This window comes from Podarcis liolepis, assembly GCF_965112155.1.
Source record: "Podarcis liolepis genome assembly, chromosome: 4".
Classification (NCBI taxonomy): Eukaryota; Metazoa; Chordata; class Lepidosauria; order Squamata; family Lacertidae; genus Podarcis; species Podarcis liolepis.
This window is the reverse complement of record NC_139558.1, coordinates 52,865,243-52,883,604: the sequence shown is the minus strand read 5'-3', so window position 1 is coordinate 52,883,604 and position 18,362 is coordinate 52,865,243. Positions and strand designations below refer to the sequence as shown.

At 41.9% G+C, this 18,362-nt stretch overlaps 1 protein-coding gene across 12 annotated transcripts in view; it reads right to left on the bottom strand.

Annotated features, from left to right (window-relative positions):
• Positions 1–16,198: 16,198 nt before the first annotated feature.
• The window catches only part of ERG (ETS transcription factor ERG), a 111,244-nt gene continuing 109,080 nt past the window's right edge, over positions 16,199–18,362 (bottom strand). For all 12 annotated transcript variants that reach the window (XM_083500212.1, XM_083500211.1, XM_083500215.1 and 9 more), the window contains one exon: positions 16,199–18,103. In XM_083500212.1, the coding sequence (XP_083356338.1) occupies positions 17,583–18,103 (521 nt within the window). In that variant the 3' untranslated portion in view covers positions 16,199–17,582. The remainder of the gene's footprint in view (positions 18,104–18,362) is intronic.

Genomic DNA, 18,362 nt, shown 5'->3' with positions numbered 1-18,362 from the left:
TAAACGGAACAGGAAGAAGGACCGACAAACCTAATCTCCACTTGCCTTGTTGTTTCTGATGCTCAGAGTTAAGGCCCAGCAGCTCTTGTTTCCCCTGATGAATTAGGATCTCTCCTTCCTTTGGATTGTCAAAAGCAAACATTTGGCTGACAAAGTCAAACACCATCATTTCCTCATTAGGATGAAGAAAAATCGGTGCATTTCCCAGTTGCCTATTCCCCACTTAGAACTGCCATGCCACTGAACGGAATAACATTGTATTGCATAAAAGATAAGGAAGGAAAGCAGCTTTTATTAATTTTTAAAATCTACAATTATTCAAAATGACAATTGACTATAAGCCAAATAAGGAGAAATGGGGGGGGGGGGATTTGATGAGGAGTCAACTGAAGAATAGGTTATGTTCATTGTTATGTGTTATGGAAGGCTTCGGCAAGATCTAACTTAGTTTTAAAGAAACATTTGAAGTTACCATAATGAAAGAAACATTTGAACTTACCACAATGAAGAATGAATATCCAGCATGGCTTTCGCTTTCCCTTTTGTTAAAAACCCCCCCTATATCCATTTTGCTCTCACAACATAGACTTGCATGTGTTATTTGCATCTGCCAGTATTTGTATCAATAACAAAATGTCCAGTTATAGTAGTAGTAGTAGTAGTAGTAGTAGTAGTAGTAGTACAGTGGTGCCTCGCAAGACGAAAATAATCCGTTCCGCGAGTCTCTTCGTCTAGCGGTTTTTTCGTCTTGCGAAGCAACCCTATTAGCGGCTTAGCGGATTAGCGCTATTAGCGGTTTAGCGGCTATTAAAGGCTTAGCGGCTAAAAGGCTATTAGCGGCTTAGCGGCTTAGAAAAGGGGGGGGGGAGCGAAAAAAATTGCAAGACGGTTTTGTCTTGCGAAGCAAGCCCATAGGGAAATTCGTCTTGCGAAGCACATCGAAAAACGGAAAACCCTTTCGTCTAGCGGGTTTTTCATTTTGCGAGGCATTCGTCTTACGGGGCACCACTGTATATTAATTAAATTTGTTTACCACCCTTCAGCTGAAGATTACAGGCTGGCTAACAACGTAAAAAGAGAACAAAAAATACATAATAAAAACAATCACAAACCAATAATCCCCCCTCTCACAAACGCATTTAAAAGGACATAGAGTATTAATCAGCCCAAGGCCTGGTTGAAAACAAACATTTTTCTCTGATGCCTAAAGATACGTAATGAAGCTGCCAGGCAAGCCTCCCTGGGGCGCCACCACAGAAAAGGCCTGTTCTCATGTTGCAGCCCTTCAGATTTCTTGTGGAGGGGACACATTAAGAAGGGGCTGATTGCAGGGTCTTGGATAGTTCATACATATAGGGAGAGGTGGTCCTTGAGGTATTGTGGTCCTGAGCTGTTCAAGGCTTTATAGGTAAAAACCCAGCACTTTGAATTGGGCCCAGAAACTAATTGGCAACATCTTGCCCCAATGAGCAACCTGGCTGCCAAATTCTGCACCAGCTGAAGTTTCTGAACTGTCTTCAAAGGCAGCCCCACATATAACACGTTGCAATAATCTAACAGAGATCAGCAGAGCATAGACAACAGAAGTTAGGCTATCCCTGTCCACATAGGGGCACAGCTGGGCCACTAGCTGAAGCTGATGGAAGGCACTCCATGCCACAGAGGCCACCTGAGCCTTAAGCAACAGGAAAGAAGTACCCCCAAGCTACATACCTACTCCTTCAGAGGGAGGGTAGCTCCATCAAAAGCAGGCAACCTTCCATCCGGTCTAGGGAAGTGGTTCCCATTAACAGTGCCTCAATCTTATCTGGACTGAGCTTCAGTTTCTTGGCTCTCATCTAGTCCATGACCAAGGCAAGACAATGGTCCAGCATTTCCACACCTGCAGATGCAAAGGAGAAGCAGAGCTGTGTGTCATCAGCATACTGCTGACAACATACTCTAAAACTCTGAATAACCCCACTCAGCAGTTCCATATAGATGTTGAACAGCATAGGAGATAAAACTGAATTTTGAGAAACTCCACATTGAAGGTTCCACGGGGCTAAAAAGCACTCCCCAAGCATCACCCTCTGGAAATGGCCAAACAAACAGGACTAGAACTCAGACAGCTGCTCCAGAAGGATACCATGGGTAATGGTATCAAAAGCTACTGAGAGGTCAAGGAGAATCAAGAGAGACACATTTCCCCCTCTCTCTCATGACAGAGGTCATCCTCATACATCATATAATGGTCCACGTTGAACAAAGGTGGCATCTATGTGCTGTTTTATAGGACTGTGTCCTGGCTTCCAAAAAAGAAGTTCAAAAGCTGAGACCTGGCATCCTACCTTAGCTGGAGACAATCCTGGCAAGCAGGTTTCGGCAATACATGCAATGCTGTATATCAGTGAAGATGAAAAAGGAGATGTGGTATAATAGAGCTGGCGGACTAGTAAAAGGGTAAAAGAGTATTGGGAAACGATCCATAATGAAATGAATAAAAGTTTCAAAGTCCTCCCCCAAGAAAAACCCCCCAGACAAATTCCCAGGTGCCAAAAAGGTTATTTTTTTGTTAGCCCAAAAGTGGAAAATGAGCAAGGACCCAACCAAAGAAGAATGACAACTTAAGTTGACAGAATATGCACAACTTGCAGCCTTAACATACAGAATAAGAGAACAAGAAGAACATATGTTTAAAGATGATTGGAAAACATTTATTGAATATAGGGGAAATAATTGTGTGCAGCTGAAAATGCTGGCAGCGTTAAATATGCAGGGATTTATGATATGTAAAATGAACCATGGAAAGAGAAGAAGGGAAGTCATTGAAATCTTAAGGATGTAAAATGAGCATTTTAAATGGAAAATTTAATAACAATTATATACAAAGATAGAGCACTGGAGCACCTGATTTCAAACCACTGGATGACCTCAAACCAGCCACTAACTTTCATTCTTACCTTCTTACAAGGTTGTTGTTGAAGTGGAATGTGTGAAGCATGTGTACCACTCTAAGCAGACTGGAGGCAAGAGGTGCTAAAAATGTAATGCATTAACAAATGCAATAAATAAATATTCATATGACAAGATAAGCTATTAGATACAATTTCTGCTTCTGCAGAGGCCTGGATAAGATCAACCAAGTTCCTTCCAGCTCTGACATCTCTACTATTCTGTCACTAAGGTCTGGCAAAACTGCATACGTTTTGAGTTTCAAATGGCTCTAGATGAAGAACAGCTACTTTCCCAACATTTCCTTTGCTTGTTTTCTTTACATTTCCTCTAGAATCTAAAATTACCCCAGCGGGAGGGCAGTAGGGGTGGGGGGAGAAAGTAAGCGAACAAAACGTTGACTTGCTCATTGAGTGCCCATCGTGTCAGCCTGCTTGTGAGTTTTGGCTGAAATCTCTGCAGGGGAGCTGGCTACTGCTGTGTGTTTGGGAGAGCACCAGCAAGACCCACAAACAGGTGTCAGACTTCAACAATAGGCAACTGCTGTTCCTAGTCAAATATTTCTTCACTGGTACAGAGAACTGCATCGTGTGAAAACGTGCTTCCACTCAGTCCTGGTAAAAAGGTAAAGGTAGAGAACCCCTGAATGGTTAAGACCAGTCAAACATGGCTTTTCAGGCTGAGGGAGCCAGCGTTTGTCCACAGACAGCTTTCCAGGTCATGCGGCCAGCATGACTAAACCACTTCTGGTGCAACAGAACACTGTGACAGAAACCAGAGCGTGCAGAAATGCTGTTTTCCTTCCTGCCTACCTATTTATCTACTTGCACTGGTGTGCTTTCGAACTGCTAGGTTGGCAGGAGCTGGGACAGAGCAATGGGAGCTCACCTCATCGTGGGGATTTGAACCGTCGACCTTCTGATTGGCAAGCCCAAGAGGCTCACTGGTTTAGACCACAGCACCACCCACATCCTGGACAACTGTGTTCTGTTACATGCACACATTGATGTACAAAACCAGAAAGTTTTGAATAAATCATGCTATGAAAGAATATATATATTATCTCGGATAGCCTGCCAGCAGAGATTTATTTATTTATTTATTGCATTTTTTTTATCCCATCTTTTTTTCCATGGAGCTCAAGGTAGCCTACATGATTTCCCCTCTCCTCATTTAACCCCTACAACACCACCATTAGGCTGAGAGGCAATGACAGACCCAAGGACACCCAGCGAGTTTCATGGTTGCTTGGGGATTTGAACCGTGGTCGCCCAGGTCTTAGTCCTACACTTTAACCACTACACCACACTGGCACTCTCAGTGAACCTAATGACTTCAAAAATTCATTTCTGCTGTTGAAGAATGGCCAGAGCTCCACTGCAGAGCACACATATTGCATGCCAAAGATCCCTGGTTCAATTCTAGGTAGGAAGATGACAGTAAGTGAGGTGAACTAATGATATGAAGTAGCCTCCTATTTTCCAAGAAACTGCAAAACATGAAGATTTAATCAATGCATTTGGGGCAATTGTCTGGACACCCCTGTTTGAAGTCCCCCTCTTCCTTTTGCTCTTGCTCCCTCCCCCCAAAACCCCTCAAATTGTTTTATGTCACAATTGTGCAGAACAACAGTGGCCCATAATGAGAAAAAGGGGGATGTAATAACTAGAAACATACATAACAAAAGAGGTTTAAATGATACATACCAAGAGGTATGCATCAAAGGATTAAGTATAATTTGAAAGAGTAGCTGGAAATGTTTTGAGCTGGAGAGATGTCTGAATTATCATGTTTTTTTGGTTGTTCTGGTGTTCCAGCTCTTAATATGTCATAGACTCTGGTATAGTCTAGAGGTGCATTGCATTCTCACTCCTCTGCTGCTTTCCATTCTGAAAGCATACAAATATGAATTGGTTGCACTGAAGCTGTTGTTGTCACACCTTTAATCAGTGTTACTGTTGGTCTGCCTGACAGCAACACAAGCAGCAGCACAAGGGAGTTTTCAAAGGCTGATTTGATTTAGTGGTCTCACCATAACTTCTTGGATGTTGGCTCCAGGTAGCCACTGCACACCTTGGAAGCCATCCTCCTCTCTAGGACTAGGCCTTTTTGTGTACATTGTGTCTTTTCTCTTTCCCCAATCTCCACCACTTCCAATCAGCCACATATGGTGCTTGTTTGCAAATTTTTTCCCCCCAAAAGTACTAACATAGGAACACATACTAGCATTTGATCTGTATGGAACTTGTGCTGTCTTAATTAAAGCAAGATCATATGCCTGACATATGGGACACATTGATCCAGAACTGCTCACTATTCCACCTACCCTTTTAATATACTAGCTGAGTTGGATCAATGTTTTGTTGATTATCACAGTGTCTGGGCCACCAGTGAAGGGTTGCAGCTGACTGGCAGAGCCATACGTTGCCTGTTGGAAGAGCTAGGGTCAATTCTCCATTTAGGGCTAGAAAAGACTAGAAACCTGGAGAACCATTGTCAGTCAGTATAGACCAGGGGTAGCCAATGTGGTATCAACCAGATTTCATTTGGTTTCAGCTCCCACCAGCCCAGCCAGCATGGCCAATGGTCAGCAATGATGGGAGAGGCAGTCGAACTGTATCTGGAGGGGCAGAGGTTAGCCACCCTTGCTCTAGAATGTGCTCAAGATCCCTTTCCAGTCTATAATAGATGTAAGGTCCCCAAGCTGATGTGGAAATAGTTCATGATTGTTGCTGTGGGCATCTGTCTATCTCGAGAGACAATGGAATGTGCCTCTGGGGGTGAAGTCAAACCACTGCATTAGTAGCACCTCCCCAGGGCACAAGCCTGGGCAAGACCACACTGGGCAAGACCACACTCTCAGCCTCACTGATATGGTCCAAAGGAACACAGAGCAACATGTTTGGCACCAGCTTGGCTACAGGAGCTGCCAGAAGGAGGCATTCAAGGCACCATCCAACCGTCTTAGGGACTCCACTCTGGATTTGTGTAGGGTTTGCTCCTTAGCCTTTTCTTCTCCTGAAGGTAGCCCGCAAGGTCAGCAGAGGTTTAGAATCAGAGTTTTCCTTCTCCTAGGTGGGATCCTGAGGATGATGAGCTCCATCTGCCCTTCACTTCCCTCTACAGCATGTGCAGAATCCACCTTCTTGACCACTGGACCCGCTATCGGTCTCATCCGCTCAATCTGCCAGAGCCTATCTTTGCATCCATGGGAAGTCCCTAACTCACCAAGGGATTATGACCCACCAGTTGAAGCCATTCCCGGGGTGTGGCCACTGTCACATGCTGACAGCTTCTAGGAGCCACAGGTAAGAGCAGAGTGTGGGGGGGGGGACCAAAGGTGGGCAAACTATCCCAGCACGACATGTCCCTCACCAGAGGTGCTACCTCTCTCCTTACCCCTCATATACCATATACACTACATTTGCTGAATGTAGACACTTGAAAACCACTCAAATAAATCATCTGCAACAGCAGCAGAGCACCATAAAACAAGTTGTTGTCCTGGCACTGCAGAGACAGCGACTCTGCCTGAAGTCTTACGATTAAACATCAGGATGCCAATTAGGCTTACATTTGCTGTTTTGGAGGATCAAACTGGTAGCTTTTATTCTGAACTAACAACCATAGGCAGATTGGGAAGAATTCCACTTACTAAATATTTGTACTTTGCAAATGTGCAGGGCAGACAATCCGTGGGATAAAAATACCCCTATTCTCTGATAGATGGCCAAGGCCAACACTTACAATTGGCCCATTTGGTGCTATTGTATCAACACTGCGTTGGCAATGAACCCCATGAGGTCATGCTAAAACATCCCCTCTGCTGGCAGAAAGACACAAGAACTGGCTGAACCAGCTTAAGCAGGGCATTTTCTTCCAGACCATTTTCTTCTTCTGCTTTGCTCAGTATAGTCTACACCAGGGTAGCCAATGCAAAGCTCTTCAGAAATGTGGGACTTTCATCATTCCTGACAACAGCCACACTGCTCACAGAAGCAGATTATTGGGAACGTATTAATCCACTGCTGAGAGAGCTACTGTGGTGGCCAATTTGCTTTTTGGTTCAAGGTTCTTGCGTTAATTCACAAAGTCCTAAACAACTTGGGCCCAAAATAGGAGGGGGCACAGGAAGAGGGGTGGGGTGGTAGATGTGAAGAGCAGCACCTCATTTTACTGATGATTGTATTAATGAGTTCATTGCCTTCCACACATGCATCTCAAGGCAACGTACAGTAAAAATAGCAGAAATAAAATAAAATCCCACAACAGTTGAAACAAACAAAAAACAGCAGATATATTTAAAATAAAACCAAAAAAAAGCCGAATTAAAGACCTTGGCAGCTGAGAAAGCCTGATGGAAGAAAAATGTCCTTGATTGTTTCTGGAGAGTGCAGATAGTGATATCTATAGGAATGATATTTCACAGAACAGGGGCAACCATACTTAAAGCCCTGCTCTGAGTTGCTGTGGAGTGGGATTCTGGTATCTTTGGCAGGGTGTATAAGGGATTATGGTCTATAAGGCTGAGATGAATCAGAATAAGTGACTATATCTTAAAACCAGGGACAGGTGTTATGGTAATTCGTGATCATTTTGAAATGGGCTCTAATGCAGGACTCCAGAATTGAGAATTAATGTTCTAATCCAAAGCACCACCTAGTGTTTAGATATTTTTAAGCACACATACATTAAAAGGCCCCGATCCAGCTGAAGTTTGGCATCCTGAATCCTGTACCACTCACTTGTCTGTAGGCCCCATTAAACTCAATGGGAGTTGCTTCTGAGTAGGCATGCATGGAGTTGTGCTGAAAGTCTCAATGAAAGCAAAGGGGTTTGTGATAAACTTGCATCATTTGTTTGAATGAGACATTCACACCATGGATAACTTTGGCTGGATTGGGTCCATTATAATTCAGAGCTCTGTACTGTAAATAAAAATATAATTGCCCCAACCTGGCTAAAGTTGTTTATGCTCAGTGTGTTCCATTGAAAGAAATGAAAAAATATATAAAAACTATTACAGAGTGTAAACATTATATTTTCTACAAATTACAGTGATGCTCTATATACAATACATGATGGCGCATCACTAGAGCTATTAACCTATCATGGGCTGGAGCCAGACACATCAAAGAAATGTTTCAGTTTAAAGCTTTGTAAATTTAAACAGGGAAAACAGGTAGAGAAAAACGGAACTCTACATCGCCATCTGGTGGCACAATGTTATATTGCATGTACAATGCATATAAATTGCCTTTTCTTTACTAGTCTAGCTGAGTCCCCTAGGGAGTGTCTCCTGTTGAATTATCAAATGCTTAATAGGAAATCATGGAAGCCTGCAAAGATTTAAAACCTGCAATAAAACACTTTAAAATAAGAGCTGGGAAGAGTCAGTGTTTGTGCGGTGCGGGGCAGGGGCAGACCTGCTCATAGACAAGTATATGTTTATTTTTAAAATTTTGTAGGCTTCACATTTCTTCAGGTGAGCTCCTGTTTGTATTCATATTGCATTAGTTATTCCTGCCAAAGATGAATAATCGCCAGTGGTGCGGTTGCCCACCATGAAGTTCATGGCTCGAGCTGGATCAGTTTCGTTGACAGGGGGTTCATGAAATGGGAGTTCATAGTTAGAATCACAGTGTGGTGTGTCTTATCTGTTGAACAATTGTAGTAATGACAATGCTGAGAATGTGGCAAGATTTTTGAGTGACACTATGAAATTACATCACCATAGGTCCTAAGAGCCATTTTCATACCTCACAATGTCTGGTCAATTTTATCCTAAAGTATCTCCTACTATGTTTCATTAACTGTGTCATGTTCTGATCCATGTATACGATGCACTTTTCTATGCCAATAAAGGAGATTGATTGATTGAGTTATTCCTGTCTCTAATGATATGGGTATATCAGGGGAAATTTCTTCCAGGGAGATTTTTACAGAGGCTTTCCAGGAAAACCAAAGTGATTCATATGCAATTTGATGACCCCATCACCACATCAGCAACTGATGCCTTGTGACTGGACAATACTTGGTGTTGTAGTATAAGCTATTTGGTTACAATCGCGTCACTTACTCAGGAACAGTCATCACCAGTCCAGAATCAGTTTCATGGCAGAAATCGGTGGTGCTGGGGCACGAAAGAAAGATTTGGCTTCATGAAAGAGATATGGAACAAAAAAGCCAAGGGATTTTTGCTTTCCTACATACTTTCCCTGAGGACACTGAGCCGCCACAAATCCAATTGCTTCATGTGAACCTATAGGTTGTTTTAATAGAATTTGAAAATGACTCAAGCATATGGCAGGATTGAAAATGAATGAGTAGGTAGCAACTGAAAGCCTGTTGATCCAGGTCACGATCCTATGAAGAATTACTTGAGTGTAAGCTCCATTAAACTTAATGGGACTTACTTCTGAGTAGACAAACAGGATTCTGCTGTTAGTACTATATGTAAGTGCTTAAAGATGCTTTGAAAACTCAACAGTTTTTCTGTTTCTCTTCATTTAAAGAACTTTTAAAAATGCAGCACATTCTCAGTAGATTAATCTTGTGAATGCATAAATACTACACAGGGTTTTTTTTTGGGGGGAAGACGTTCGAGGCTGTAGAAAATCAGTTCTTTTCGCATAATATGTATAAATTATATAACATAAATTATTTCCATGTCCTCTCTGTCCTGTTCTCACCTTATTATGGGGCATTTACATTTTAGGCATTTCTTTAAAAGAAGAAGAAGAATTAGGGCAAAATATGTCATTATCAAATTAGTGATTGTTGCAGGGCAGAGGAGACATATTATTGGGTACATTTCCCGCTCATGGTGAACAATGTTACACAGCAACATATGGTTTTCAACAAATAAATTGTACTTAGCCGAACTATTTGGTTGCTTGAACTGCAGGAGCTAAAGTAAGTAAATAGGAAGGAAGCTGAAGAGACGCATAAAAATGAATTTGTTCCACACTCAAGATCTTCAGTCAGTCTTTTTCCTAGTGAATTCTAGTGCCATCTGTTGGCATAAAGTGGAATATCCATAGACAGTTTAATGCACCATAACACTGTAGGCAATGGTTTATAATATTTATAATGTACTGAGAGGAAGACTTTAGGAAGCCTTCCTCCCACCCCACAACAAAGGCATGAGAAACATGGCTGGTTCCGAGGGACTTTCTGTCATACAAACTGAAGAAAGCAATTTAGGGGAGAAAGCACAGGCCCATTCACTGTTCATTAGAACACATTACTTGCATGCAGAAGGTCCATGATTCAACCGCCAGCTCCTTTGCTTAAAAGGATCAGGTAAAAGGTTATGGGGACGAGTTCTGCCTGAGATATGGGAGAGCTGCGACCTGTCAGGTGTGTTAACATTGGTCAAGAAGGACAGCTAATCAGACCTGGGATAAGTCAACTTCTTGTGCCTGCTGATTCCCGTATCGTTAATTCTGAAGGCCCTCTCTCTTCCAAACACAGAGTGGAGCCCCAATGCTTCCATATATTTGAAACCCATATTTACCCTCAGGGCGGATCTACTATAAAATTAATGAAGCTTAAGCTTAAGGGACCCTAATTCTGGAGGGGCCCAAGAAACAACTTTAGTCCATATTGCTTAAATTTTGGGGGTCTAGTAGACTCTAGAGTCTAGCACAACTCTGGTTGATTTTTTGTTGTGTATATTTCAACAATCCCCAAGTTTGACAGTAGCACAGATGTTGTAAAGGTGTGGTGATCTGTTGTAGAATAGCCCCACTGAAGAGGAGAACAGTGGTTACCCTGACCTTGTTGCTGGTTGAGAAGTGGTCCCCAAAATGGACCATTGTTCCATTGTTCACCCTAAGATTTATGTAAATAAGGCTGAGATTTATGTTTGATTGTGTATTTTATTGTTTGTAAAAAAAAAATTAGTGGAAAATTAATAATTTTTTTGAAAAAATATATAAAATCATGAACATACAGTGGTACCTTGGTTCTCAAACGCCTTGGTACTCAAACGCTGAAAACCTGAAAGTAAGTGTTCCAGTTTTTGAACGTTTTTCGGAAGCTGAATGTCCGATGCGTCTGTCGGCTATTGTTTCTGGGGCGCCTACACCAATCAGAAGCTACGCCTTGATTTTCGAACATTTCGGAAGTCAAACGGACTTCCAGAATGGATTAAGTTTGACGGTTTTGTTTTTGCTATTTATTTTGCGTTTTTGTTTTTGAGGCTTTTTCAGTTAATTTGTTTCTCTGACTGCGCGGAACCCAGTTCAGCTACTGATTGATTGATTGATTGATTGCTTGATTGATTGATTGATTGTGTGACTGCAGAAATGGATAAAAGCACCCCCATCCAAACAATGACCATCATCAGTGCAGGTAAGAATTTTTTTTTAAAAAATTATCATCTACAATACTCAATACTCTCTTATTTTATAGTGCAATACATTGATTATTACTTTCATTTTATGGATCAATGGTCTCATTAGAAAGTAAAATGTATGTTAAACTGCTGTTGTTTTTAAAAGTCTGGAACGGATTAATCCATTTTGCATTACTTTCTATGGGAAAGCGTGCCTTGGTTTTGGAACACTTTGGTTTTGAAACAGACTTCTGGAACGGATTAAGTTTGAGAACCAAGTAAAAGGCGAAAGATTTATATGATCTGAAGAGAAACCAGAAACTAACTGAAAGGCTGAGAGACAAAGACATACAGACTTTTAGGTAAGATTGGGAACCATTCATGTCATACTTACAGAAACAATGTAAAGAAATGGACTCGCTAGCAGGTTTTGAGTGAACACAATCAGCAAAATAAATATATGAATTATAAGGACGATGTAAAAATGAGAAGAGTATAACGATATTACAATTTAAAGATTTTTAAAATTAAGATATGTTAAAATAAGCAGGAGAGGATAGTATAAAAGAAAAAACCAGAAGAGGAAGTTGAGGGAAGTCACAGGGTGTGTGTGTGGTACTTTTGGTTATTTGATTGAAATGTTGATGATAAAAATGTAAGACTTAATAAAGATTATTTTAAAAAAAAAGTTTGAGAACCAAGGTACCACTGTATTACTTAAAAATAAAAATGCAGACAACAATAAGATGTAATTCCACATTATCTTCCCTGTCCAAATCTCTGCAAGTATCTGATGATCTCAACAAGTTTTCTGCAATTAAGGATCCCTACATTCTCTTCAATGCTGAGTAGGGAAGGGGGATGATGTTTTTATTTTCATACAAATTTATAGACTGCTGCATGGCATAAAGCAATAAAAACAGAATAAAACACCGAATTACAAACTCTAAGAACAATAAAATACATCCAGCAAACCCTAAAACAATAAAAACATTCATAAAAACTCTAGAAACAATGAAACCGTTTCACCAAATATACAATGGATCTTCCATAAATGATTGGGTTACACCTCAGGGAAAACCTTTTAAAATAAAATGTCTTCGGTAAGCACCTAAACACTTTCTCATACTAGGTGCATGCCTGATTTCAGCTGGTAATTGATTTCAGAGAGCTGGAGCTGTAACACTATGTTACAGGAATTTATGTAAAGGTTTATTTTTTGGGGGGTGTCCCTCCAGCAGACATCATACACACACACCCCGACTACCAAAATCAACACTATCACTCCTGCAAATGTCCCCACAAAACACTTCATCACAGTTTTTTCCTATCTCTATTCAAAGGGCCTCCCCTCCACATTACCAAATGCAACAATTCACTGATAAATGTATCTATGTACTGGCCTCACTGGGACAAGTTTAGAAAGTCATATAATATCGCTCCAGTATGGATTTGCATCATTCCAACTTTGTTCTGTTCAGGAAAGGAATGGCTACCAATGGGGGAGTCTGGGATGTGGGCAGCCATTATCCCTCAGGCCTGAGACCACATACTTAGCAGCCTCTTGCACAAGAGATCATCACTTGCATCCTAGCAGATGGGTGTCAGACAGATAGTCATCACATGGACAATAGCAAACCATCCAAGAATGGATTAAGGACAAAGAGGTGTGATTACCTGACCAGGAAACCCAGGAACTTGTAAGTATTTTCTTTGTATCACTTGATGGGGGTAAGGTGGAGGGCAAGAGAGAGTTGGGGGCATAACCTGATGAACCGGTTTCTGCCAGAGACCCCTCCCTGTTTGTGACATATGTATGATGTATGCATGATTGCATGATGCTTCACCGAAGATGTTTATGGGAAAAGAGAAAACGTATAAAAGAGGAAGCATCCCTTTGTTCTGGGTTTCTTCCTGCTTCTTCCATGTGGTGGGTGGTCCTGTTGCAACAGTCCTTTAAAATAAAAATCAGGCCTACAGGCTGCTGTTTTGCTCCTATATCCCTGGCTGGTGTCTTTCTTTGGTAATCCAAGTGAGCCCAAGGATTGTCCTATAACAACTAAAAGCCCAGTCCGGTTAAGATTTTTATGTGAACCTACATACCGTATTTTTCGCCCTATAGGGAGCATCGGCCCATAGGGCGCACCTAGTTTTTTTGGGGGGAAATAAAGAAAAAAATTTATTTCCCCCCCAGGCACGTGGCTGGGGCGGGGGAAGCCCAAGCTTCCCCCGACCCCAGCCCCCAGAACAGGCTGCTATCCGCAAGCCTAGGGAGCCTGGCGGGACCTGCCCCATAGGACGCACACACATTTCCCCTTCATTTTTGGAGGGGAAAAAGTGCGTCCTATAGGGCAGAAAATACGGTAGTTCACACTTTCTGAAACAATATGCAAACTCAAACACTGCTATGCTTCAAAATCCACACTTCACCAAATTTTGTGATTTGGTTCTTCAACCAAGAAATCTGTAAAGAAATGTCCATATTTGGGAGTGTGTGCATAAAAATGAGTAGATCAGTGAAAGAAAGTACCGGTAAGTCATAAAATGTATTACATCAAGGAACTTTGCAAAATATACAAAGCAGGCAACATTGCCTATACAAATGCTTATACTAGGAGAAACTTGCACTTAACGGCTGACAAATTTTCACTAGGATCTTAAAAAGAAATAAAATTCGCAGACTAATGCAGTTATGTGGAGAACTTAAGTCCCCCCCCATCCCCCTTCATTTTGACAGCTCGGGGGAGAATTGGGAGTCACAGGCAGGTTTCAGCAGTGATACTGTAAGGTCGTGAATATAAGCAACACTTTAACTTTTCACAATCGGAATTTGGGGGGAAAATGGGGAAAAAATATTTGGGGCAATACAGTGCTCTAGCCTAAGTATTTTCATGAAGACATTTTAATGTTCCTCCTCTTCCTTGTTCTCATCATTGCTTGCACACTTGGAGGGGGCTGGTGAAAATACAGCAACAGTAAGAAGCAGCAGCAGCAATGCTTGCCAGGGGATGGATCCTAGGGCTCAGTAGTGGATCCCAGTATGGCCATGACAATGCTGACTCCTGATAACAGCCCTGACCCCAAATTTAATTTGATTGGAGATTCACTCTCAAACATGATCAGCTTCAAAACGATAGTAGCAAAGTTATGAGATGCATCTTCAAAATAAATGAGACAGGCACAGTACAGTGTAGGTCAAGCAGCAATGATAATATGTTCTGAGGATGATAGTAGCCAAAGGTTTATTAACAACCTAAAACAAATGATGCTGCAGACAGTTTATGCGAGTCCTCCCTTTTCTTCCCCTTCATCAGCCTCAAAGCTTTTCCTCAACTCTCTTACCTTTATCCTGCAGTCCCTGTTTCTGTGTTCAGCTTGATGCATCTTCCAGCTGCCCATTCTACAAGGTCTGACAGAAGATGTCTAATGGTACGTGTTATAGGAATTCTAAGATGATGGTGATCTTGAGCTACAGGGGAGGCAATTTTCAAATGTCTATATATGAGCAAAGGGATGCGGGTGGCGCTGTGGGTAAAATCTCAGTGCCTAGGACTTGCTGATCGTAAGGTCGGTGGTTCGAATCCCCGCGGGGGGGTGAGCTCCCGTCGTTCGGTCCCAGCTCCTGCCCACCTAGCAGTTCGAAAGCACCCCTAAGTGCAAGTAGATAAATAGGTACCGCTTTATAGCGGGATGGTAAACGGCGTTTCCGTGTGCTGCGCTGGTGCTGGCTCACCAGAGCAGCTTCGTCACGCTGGCCACGTGACCTGGAAGTGTCTTCGGACGGCGCCGGCTCCCGGCCTCTTGAGCGAGATGAGCGCGCAACCCTAGAGTCGGTCACGACTGGCCCGTACGGGCAGGGGTACCTTTACCTTTATATATGAGCATGCACACCAATGTTTGGGGTTCCTCTTCACCCTCCCTGCTTGGGGTGAGCGGGGAACCCTGTTCCAACAGTTTAATAAAGATCATGCTTACTAGCTGCTTTGCTTCTCAATATTCTCTGGTTGGCCCCTGTTATTTTCTCCTACCGATAGAGAACCTACAAAATGACTCTATATCGGCTCTTAGAAACTCCATATAACACATGGCTGTGGCAGCTTGCATGCTTGGCAGAGGGAGGAACCCGTTGCAAGGCTAGAGCCATGGCAGCAGAATGAAATGGAACTCTGGCCATGAATATGGCCAGGAGGAGAGGCATAAAGTTCTTTTATAGGACTCCAAAAGGGAACAATATAACAAAGCAGTCTGAAGGAGGGAGACACAAGAGGATCTTTAGAGCTCCACTTCCCAAAATGAATGTGCTGGTATATATCTCTTTTCCACAAGCCAATTACCGTATATACTCGAGTATAAGCCGACCCAAATATAAGCTGAGACACCTAATTTTCGCACAAAAAACTGGGAAAACTTATTGTCTTGGCTATAAGCCAGTTCACCACACCACTAACCTGGTGGTGGCAGCAGCGGAGGAGGAAGAACAAGCAGCCTGAAAGGACTGCTTTTGGGCTGCTTGTTCCTCCTCTGCCGCCTCTGCCACTCGCAAGATCAGGCATAGGAGCCGCGGTTGGGAGAGGCCCAGCGCAGCACAGCATCTCTCTCAACCGCGGCTCCTGTGCCTGCCCTTGCAAGAGGTGGGCGGCGGCGGCGGAGGGATGAGCGGCCCGAAAGGAGCCAATTTTTGTAAGGTCATGGATTTAAGACGCACTTTAACTTTTCACAGTCAGAATTTGGGGGGGAAATTGAGGCTTATATTCAGGCCGATGCGGTAATGTGCCCCCTTTTCCTTATCCTTTAGTATGTGCATGTATTTAGCTTTTCCAAGACTGCCCACATTTATAACACTTTTGAAGATAATAAAAAAGGAAATTGCATTTTGAACAAAACACAGCTGGCCCCAAAGTCACAAAAATGCAGACTACAGTGTCAATCTGAATTGCCATGCTAGGCCAAGCTTATTTTATTACATACATTCTGCTTTCTAAGTACTAGTTAAGTTCATAATGTAAACATGAAGCATACAGAGTTAAAATTCAAGGCCACAATATTTCTGATTGTCCCTTTCTGTGTCTTTGGTTGGCCGAGATCAACTCGTAGTGTATAAATGCATAAGTTATATAATTATTATATAAAAAGAAAAAAAAAATAACGTTGACTTGTATATTTCATTCTGACAAACGCACAGCGTTCGCGACTCGGAAAAGAAAAACTGGCGCTGCCTAACAAAAATATCTATATGATTTCAGACTTTGGCAACTGGGGATTGTCTCTTACCTTCAACCAGTAGAAAACAAATTCCCTTTAGAAGAATGAGGTCCTAAGCGTCACTTTTAAATATCAGACAATTCCAGTTTTACATTTTTATAAAGAGATGCATACTCTGATACTACAACTTCCCCCTTCTTAGACTTAATAAAAAAATCAAGTCTTTTCTTTGATAATACTGGAAATGGCATAATAGTCAACAGAATATTTCTCAAGTCCAAACAAGTAATTCTTCATAGTTCAAACACTGTCCAGTTTTCAGTTTCCCCTATATCTACAGGAAATCACCTTCACTCTTATGACTCTTTCCTTCTCTTACCCCTTTCCACTTCATGTATCCGACCCAGGGGCTCTTGTGCAGGTCCAGTTCATTTTAGTAGAACTTGCACTAGAGGACTTCCTGGTGTGTTGTGCCCTTTTGTCTACAATCACACACTTGCCCTTCAGCACATTCTCAGTCCCAATATTTGGCTCAGAGCTCTTTAACACTGTCAAGGAATCGTAAAGCTTGCATTGTCTTCACAGTTTTGAAATAGCTGATCCCTCCCTCTTAATAATGGAATGTATTTAAGTTCATCCCAGCTGAAACTGCTGCACTGAGAAACAAATATTTATGACACTGTTCTGTAGGTTTTTGTTTTTGTTTTTAAATGCAGATAGTATCCTAGTCTGTAACAGAATTATCCTTATATTGCTGTAGTAGAATCCCAATATGCATTAGCATATCAATTGTGACGTAAAAGCTTATAAACTTTTCTGAAACCCATTTTATAGTTCGTCATTACATACTTTTCTACCTAGAACAGTATTTCATTGTTTGATGTGTAAGTTCAATGTCAACATACAATTTACATAATAGCATCTTTAAATTTCTTTAATACTCTCCTGTAATCCTTTTTTTTTATTTAAAAAAAAGCATTTGTATATGGCATTTTTCGGTCCCAGTCAACCTTGTCATGTCTTTTAGGCACTTTTTGCTCATATCCTCCAATAAAATTCATTGTATTCCTTGGAGAAATGTCCTCTTATCATTTTGTTTCTTCCTTTAGTAGTAAGTGCCAAGGTGAGAAGGCATGTGGGTGGCCGGGAGCCTAGTGTTAGGATAGATACTTCCAGCTGGTGAATTCCAGTATGGAGTGGGTCCGGCAAAAAAGTTGGAGGAAGTGACAGGCAAAGCTGGAGCATGGGGAGCAACGAAGTTCATTTTCTGGGGATGTGCATGGTAGGAGCTCATGTAGGGCAGGTCTGATGGATATTTGTACATGGATGATTCTGGAGGATGTGGCTGCAGAGCTTGAGCAATCCCATGGAAGTCAAACTTGTAGGCGTAACGCTTACCATGGACTTTAGTCATTATATTTTTGTCGTAGTAGTAACGGAGAGCACGGCTGAGCTTGTCATAGTTCATGTTGGGTTTGCTCTTCCTCTCCCCCCAGCGTCGGGCTACTTCATCAGGGTCAGTCATCTTGAACTCTCCATTTGTGCCCTCCCAGGTGATACAATTGGAATTGGAGCTATCTGACAGAAGCTCCAGCAAGAACTGCCATAGCTGTATCTGCCCACTTCCTGTGGGCAGGAGGAAAAATAGGAAAAATGAAATGAGTAATGGATGGAAAACATTTAGCTTTGTATTTTCAGCTGTGCCAGATTCTGGTGAGAAAGTATTTGAAGGACTGCTTATCTACCAAAATCAAACTGGAACATTTAATCAGGTTCTGTAGGCCATGTTATAATATACTGTTTTCTTTACTTATGAAGACCAGAGAAATCTGAACAAATTTTGCACAGTAAGATTAACACAGCCAATCACTGGATTTAATAGTAT